General features: G+C 42.2%; 1 protein-coding gene across 1 annotated transcript in view; it reads right to left on the minus strand.

Moving 5' to 3' along the window:
* Positions 1-244: 244 nt before the first annotated feature.
* The window catches only part of NXNL2 (nucleoredoxin-like 2), a 16906-nt gene continuing 9498 nt past the window's right edge, over positions 245-7652 (minus strand). The window contains exon 2 of the mRNA XM_019517317.1: positions 245-863. Within this exon, the coding sequence (XP_019372862.1) occupies positions 695-863 (169 nt within the window). The 3' untranslated portion in view covers positions 245-694. The remainder of the gene's footprint in view (positions 864-7652) is intronic.

Below are 7652 nucleotides of genomic sequence, written 5' to 3' on the forward strand. Positions count from 1 at the left end.
GAATCATTGCCTCCAGGAGCACGAACTGCCTTTTGTGCAACAACACTGGCTCATAATATGATTTTAAATTTAAAAAAAAAGCCTGGGATAGGCAAAGAGGAAAAATCTTCATAAAACATACAAAATAAAATTACCCCAATCACAGAAAAAAGTGTGGACAAAAACCAGTGTGTGGCCTATTATGAACCATATCATTGCCCATTAGATTGCAGTATGACATAAAAAACAGAGCTATTTAAAGATATACTTCCATAAATAATTCTTTATTAAAGCAAATATACTTACGTTGTATTGATAAATATGAATTACATGCTAATCACCAGAAAATCTCTGTATCAAGAAAAATATGTATTCTTTTTACCTGTACAGATCTGCAAAAATAAAACATTTGCATAGATTTTACAGGGCTGCCATTCTAAGTATTCTTAGGAATGCTTTGGTATTCATATTAAATACAACAAAAAGGACAACAGGAATAGAATAGTAAGTGCACATTTTTTTCCTAACCCCTATTTAGCTACTGGCATATTCTGGTCTTTTATAATCTGGGCTAAAATAAAATTTGCTCACAAAGAAAGGTGGAATAACGCACCCTCCTTCCCTTTGTTCTAAGCAATGCAGTGCTAGTTTGGGAATTCTGCAAGTTCCTTTACAATGCTTTGCCTTCTGCTCTTGCTTGTACCTGAGTTTTTGCTCAGTTAGAAAAATTCTGAAAGATATCAGCAACCTCAAGCCAGTTTCGGAAGCAAGATAGTCCTCTGTCTCTGATCTGTTTCCTTCCCTTGTCGGTAATGACCTCTCCAGTTTGCTTCACAATCACCAATTTGGGGATGGCTGTTATGTTGTATTTCTTCTTCAGCTCACTGGAAACAAAACAACAAAAATTTTAACACACTATAAGAAAATGCTTCAGCAAACCTTCAAGTCTTTTTACAAAGAATGGCCTGGACAAACAAATTGAAAAGCAGGAGTAAAAGTCTCAGAGTAGCAAGCGCAGAACTTCATTGTACTAGGAAGCATAAAATGGCTTTTAGTCAACTTTGAGTTCAGAATTGGAAGGGCACCTCTGACACACTGGTGTAATTTGGAAACCTGTCCAAGTTAGAGCAGTGTTTTGGGGATTACCCTCTGGGCTAAAGCACTGGACAGTGTCTGTATAGCATGATGTGCACCACACTCACTCAGCATGCATATCTGTCAGATTTGCAAGGGAGTCCTAAGGCAGTTTCATAGCCCTCTTTTATAGTATCTGCTCTGGGGAACTCCTCCCCTAGCCAGAATCAGGGCTCTTGGGATACCTTTATATTGCTCCAGTCCTTTTACCATGTGAATCATTGCGGGGGAACAGATAAGGATCTCATCTACGGAGTTTTTATTTCCAAAATTTGCATTATGAAATGATGGATGGTTCATTTTTCCTGATGCAGACCTATTAAATTAGCAAGACACTACATTCCTCACTGAAATACTTTGCAAAAATCCCTCATCAGAAAAGGGAGGCCATACTTTAATAACTCTGTTAAATTTAGCCAAAATGACAGTGTATTTCATCAGTTTTTATGGGAATGTAAGGGTGCCAAGATTTAAATTGACGAGAAATCATCAGATGTTTGAGGAAATTCACACCTTTGTTCTTTTAACCAGAAAAAACCCCAAAACCTCCCCAAAACAAACAAACTATATTTATACTACTTAGAGACATGGGGCATACACGTGGTCTTATAAATATATGCATTTTCATACAAAGTATCACCAAACTCTACAACTGTGTGGCGGGTATTTTCTTGTGAAGGATTAACAGCCAGATGGATTGAGGCTGCCTCCTCGGACTAGTATTGCTCCATCAGTAAAACCTATGCCAATTCCTCCTCAGTACAATTAATGCCCATTCCATCTTTCTCTCAATATAATCAAAGTTGGGTTGTCTCTGTTGCTGCTAATGGCACTTGAAGGCCTCTTTTGTGACCTCCTGCTCCCTCTTCTCTGAAGTAGTAAAGAGACACCTTTGGGGGAAGAACAGCTGCTCAGAAGCCAAGGGTTGTTTTGGAGGCAACAGGATCAATATTTTTTTACCTGTGCTGAGAAGAGAAAAGAAAAAGCTCCTTCTTCACTTCTTCCCACCCTCTCCCCTTTTTAAAGTTGCTCACGTCTCCCTGCACAACTTTCAAGGGCAAAGAAAGGTAGTGAAAGGAAACTGTAATAGAAGGTAAGAAAACACTTGTTCTGCAGGGGTTTTGGTTGGAGCCATGTTGGTCTAAGCTTGCTAAGAACTTTTTTTCCAACTACTCAGCTGGTCTAATAAAAGATATCACATCTACTCAAAGAACCTCGCCTGCCACTTGTTCTGCAGAACTTGAAAGCTTTGCAGAGCAGGGACAACATGCCTCCTCCTTGTTATAAGAGGCAGGGAGGCAGCTGGAGATCCTGCCAACATCCCAACACACGAAGCAACCAGTGACAGAAATGCTGCAGAAATCTTAAACTCTCTCAATAGCCCCTAAACTTAAGCTACAGACACTAACAGAAATAAGACTGAATTACCTTTATTTAAGTTAAGGTCATTAGCGTAGTGCTGAAATGCACCTATAATGTTAAATGTCACAGTTAACTACACACAAGCACTTGATATTACAGCAATGTACATTTATGTAGAAGGAAACAAACATTCAGTCACCCTCAGGTCATACCATTACTTAAATAATTGTGTGCACAGAGGCTATGAAAGAAAGTAAGAAAAGAGAACTAAACTCTATAGCTTAGTGGTGAGGGCACTTCTCTAGGGGCATGTCTATATGTGCATTAATGCACCATTGTGACTGCTTATTAAGTTTAGTACCTGTAATAACCCAATGTGCAGTAACCGCTGCTACTATGCAGCAGCACCAGAGCACAGATTTTTAGTGACATTAATGCACAGTAGAATTAGTCTACTATGCATTTAGTTTCTTGTGCCCCAGAAGTAGGAAGAGAGCAAGATGTGCCCCAGAAGTAGGGAGTCTTGGAGTTTAATTCTTGATCTCAAGGTCTGGTATACTGTCAGAATTATTTGTTCTTTGTGGTGGGGAGAAGGATTGTGTTAACTTATTATTTATACTTCTAATTTATACTATATTATACTTACAGAAAATGCATAAACAGTGCTGGAAACAAGGCCTGGAACCCATGACTTCCTTAATATAAAAGTTACCTGCTAGCCTAGAGAATCCTGCTCCCGACTGCTCATTCTCTTTCTAGCCCCATGAACTGCCCTCCTTTTTTGAACAGTGACTCAGCTTCAACAGGAGGGGTAGGTGGTACCCTGACCCAGCATGGACTATAACAGGAGTGGCCAACCTGTGGCACCAGTGGCATGGGCAGTCTCTGGGTGTGGCATGCAGCAGATCATGGAGGGGAAAGGCAGCACAGCAACAGATAGGGCAGGGAACAGAAAGCAGAGCAGGAGACCAAGCAGGAAGCACAGGACAGAAAGCAGAGAAGGAATTTAGGCGACAGCACAGAGTATGGAACAAAAAGCAAAGCAGAAGACTGAGCAGAGGAATGGGGTTAGAGTAACACTCAGGGAGGGCGTGTGGCTAATTTGTGATGTGCCTACCAAAAAGATTGGCCCTACTGATCTAAAACCTGGTAGCTTGGAGCTGGGATTTGAATGGGCGAGATGCAGATTTGAATCCCTTCAGGCTGAGAAGGGCCTAGAACAGGGGTGGGTGAAGTCCAGCCCGCAAGCCAGATCCGGCTGGCAGTGGACTCCATTTCCCAGCACCCTGCTCAAGTGGCTGGTGCCAATTTCCATGGAGACCCCAGCAGCAGCCATGCTGTGATACAGTAGGGCAGGGGTTTCCATGGAGACTGGCCCTGGCAGTCTGGTAGGGTGGGGAGCTGCTCTGGAACCAGGCTGGGATCTTGCAGAGGTGACAGCGTGATCCAGAGCCGGGGCAGAGCTGTGATCTGCAGCCTGCATGCTCTGGGCAGGGGCACACAGGCAGCAGATTGTGGCTCTGCCCTGGCTCTGGACCATGCTGTCATCACTGCAAGATCCCAGCCCAGCTCCAGAGCACCTCTGCACCCTGCCAGTGCTGCTGGGGCCAGTCTCCATGGAAACCCTAGCCTCCAGCTATCATGGTGCGGGTGCTGCTGGGAGTCTCCATGGAAACTGGCCCCAGCAACATGGGCAGGGGCTGTTGGGAAATGGAGTGTGGCCTCCAGCCAGATCTGCCATTTGCCCACCCCTAGAACCTAGGTCTTTAGCTTCCTGGGAAAGTCTTACATAAAAGATGGTGCCAGTGCTTTTTTAAAAAAACTGAGCCCTAGTTAGTTCTTTCAAAGACTACATGAAGGCACATATGCACAGGGATGGGATCCAGGCATTGCATTCTGAGTGGACAGAGGGGCCTGCCTTGCACAAACCTAAGTACCAGAGAGGGTCTGGAGTTCAGATGCACCCTCATGGTCAGTATTTCCTACTGCAGAGGTTCTCAGACTATGATCTGCGGACCACCACTGGCCCGTGAGCTCCATTCAGGTGGTCCACAGAAAGGTAACCTAAGGCTAAAGCTGACAAACATTACATCCGACTTCCCAGAACTTTGATGAAAAAAAACAGGCACATCCATTGCATTAGAAAGGTAAGATTACTGATATTAAAATATGAGTTGTGTGTTTTGATTTGTAGAACAAAAAGAAAGTTTAAGTGGTCCGCTAAGATCCTCAGCAATTTTCAAGTGGTCCGCGAAAAAAAAAGTTTGAGGACCACTGTCCTACTGTTTGCAAAAGGAAGTCCCTGCTCAGCATGCAGCTATTTTTGGACTGCTCTTGGAGGCAACTTTCCACATACACAGTGTTAGAGTTCACACTGAGTGTTGTATTCTATTCAAGGGGCCAGGTGCCTCAAACGTAGGCATTGCAGAGCCTCACCTGTAGGTGCCCAGTTTCATTATTGAATCTGGCCCACAGAGAAAAGTCAAAAAGTGGAGGGTCTCTGCCTTGTATATGTAAGAGACCAGACATCAACAGCACTGGTTAAAAATAAGCAGGTAAACTGGAAGGAGGTTTCTAGTCGGGGTTTTGGCTCATATGCAGCACTTGGATGCTGGTTTGCAAGACTATGCTGTCCACATGCAAAAATGTTCTTTCTACAGGCTCAACAGTTACAAGTAGGTTTACAGTGTATAAGCAGACAGTTTGGGGTCTTAAACTGAGTAGAAAAGTGGGAGAAGAAAATCTTGTTTTTAGAATCTGCGATAAAATATGTATAAATTGAAATATTTGTATGGGCTGTGAAGATATTTTATTTGTACCAATATTCCCTTAACCGCTCAGATCGATAAATTAAAATCCTTGATGTTCTTAGGCAACATTGTTTGGTTCTGGACCATTTAACTTTAAAGCTAAGTAGCCACCTTAGCTTATGGTTAAAATGCTTTGTCTTTTAATTAAAAGGTAATGCTCCGTTCAATATTTTCAGGGCTTACGAAGATTTTATCAACTTGTGGAATGTATACTTGACTAGATTGTAGGCTACAAACATAGTTAATGTGCCATGCAGCATTTGCATCAATTTAGTAAACTGGCTGTAGATATTTATGACAAAGATGTTTCATCATAATAGCTGTTTTCGCTGCATAAGCTATTTTATTCAGCTATCTGTCTTTGTATTTTCTGGTGCTTTATTCATTATGCCAAGGCCTTCAGCAGATACCTCTGATTAAAGTGAACTATAATGAAAAATGAGCTCATAGTTTAATTCAAACGGCAGCAAAAAAGGACTTAAGCCATTACTTACTTCCTCCTCTTTTAACTATATAGCTAATACACTCACAGGAATTACAAAGTTAATGGGAGTACTAACATGCTACACACTGTAATACATAACCACAGGGAATTACATGATATATTTATCTCCCACTAGGAGAATGGGACCTATAACTCAAAGGACAGCTCCTCTTGTAAACAATGGCAGTCTTGCTAATCTTTGCTTACAGTAAATACCATGCCCCATAGTTATTGGTTCCTTATGCTCTTTGCCTACATGCAACAAACCCAAAGATTTCCTACATTAAATATTACCAGGCATATGTGCAAGCACATGCAAATTTAATTAAATTAATTGGCAGGAGAGAGTCTAGCATTCTACTAGGGAAAGGAGAGATTCTTTTTCTGAGTTTCCTTCAGCTACGAGGTCAATCTCTAAAATTAAACAATCCTCCTTTCACCCTTCTTCTTATGTATTTAGTCCCAGCTTCAGCCGCTGTTATTTCTCCCACACACCGACATCACGCCATGGTGAGAAGCTTCACGTAAATCCAAAACTAAATTAGCCTTCCCTTTTTTCCAGGGATCTTTAGGGATCCCACTTTTCTCGTCTCAAAGGTTTTGAATCTTAGAGATCCTTAACACCAGTTAAGGAGGGCAGAACATGGAGTCAGTCAATGCTGGTCTATAAACTGGCATGAGGGAATTGCCAGATAGGAATGCATACTGCTCCACTTCTCCAGAGGCTAACTAAACTTCTTCAGTAATCTCAGACCTACTGGGAGAGGGAGAAGGTGACTTAATAACAAAGGTCCCAGTCCTGTACCAAGATTGACATTATGAACCCACATGGTGTGATACTGAGTGAACTGGGCTCCACACAGGGGCCAAAGTCTGCCTGCCTGGATCACAGTGGTTTGCTTACACATCATACCCTCTCTATCTGCTATGCTCCCCCCCCCCTTTTGCTTCTTTTCCCTCCTGTTTGTCTTCATTCTTCTCCCCTAGGATCACGAGTTCATGCTAACAGCAACAAGAGAAACACCTGATCAGGGGGGTTTATTTTCTGCTGCTTATGCCGCTGACTGCATGAATCAGTACGGGTGCAGCCCTACCTCAGGGAAATGGTTCAAATGCAAATCTCGGAGGTATGCCCAAGATCCTGCTTTGTCTTTGGTTCTCACAACCATGAAAATACATTACAGGTATGTTCACACTGTAAAATGAACAGCAGGGTAGAGCTGAGGCATCAGCAGACATGCTGCAGATAGCCTTGGTACACACTGATTTAGGACACAATAGGTAGAACCGAACTGCTCATGCTTAGAGATGGCCACTTTCCGGCTCAAAGTCAAAGTGCATTGTAGTGTGGGAAAATTTAACTATATAGACTGCAATTAATGTACCATTCAGTGCAAAAGCAGCTGATTTTTCAGGACCATCCATTTACCCAAATATACACAACAATATCAAAAATTATGTTTATTATTATCATTATTATCATTATACAGGAATGGGGCTGCACTGTGTTAGACACTGCACTAACCTACAGAAAATCCCTGCCCAAAGGGCTTATGTCTAATTGAAGACAGCAGGCTTCAAACTAGTTTACCCCCTTTTCCCCTGAACCCCAAAAACCCCCAAAAAACAAGGAGAAAAAGAAAGGACCAGTAATAAACAAAAAAGGACACTATTCCCTCTAAAGAGATACCACCCGTAGATGCAACTGAATGGTCCTCACCTGCAAAATGTGGTCCATCCATAACAACTGTTCAGGTCTATTTAGTACTTATGCAGGTATTCTGTGCTTAACAAAGGCAGTGGTGTTTTCTCTATCTGAATTCTTTTGTACTAACCTCTGCCTGTAGTTCAAGTCCCAAATTACTTCAATTCATTTGAGCAAA

Source organism: Gavialis gangeticus, unplaced genomic scaffold (genome assembly GCF_001723915.1).
Source record: "Gavialis gangeticus isolate Ggan-Ray unplaced genomic scaffold, GavGan_comp1, whole genome shotgun sequence".
NCBI classification, from domain to species: Eukaryota; Metazoa; Chordata; order Crocodylia; family Gavialidae; genus Gavialis; species Gavialis gangeticus.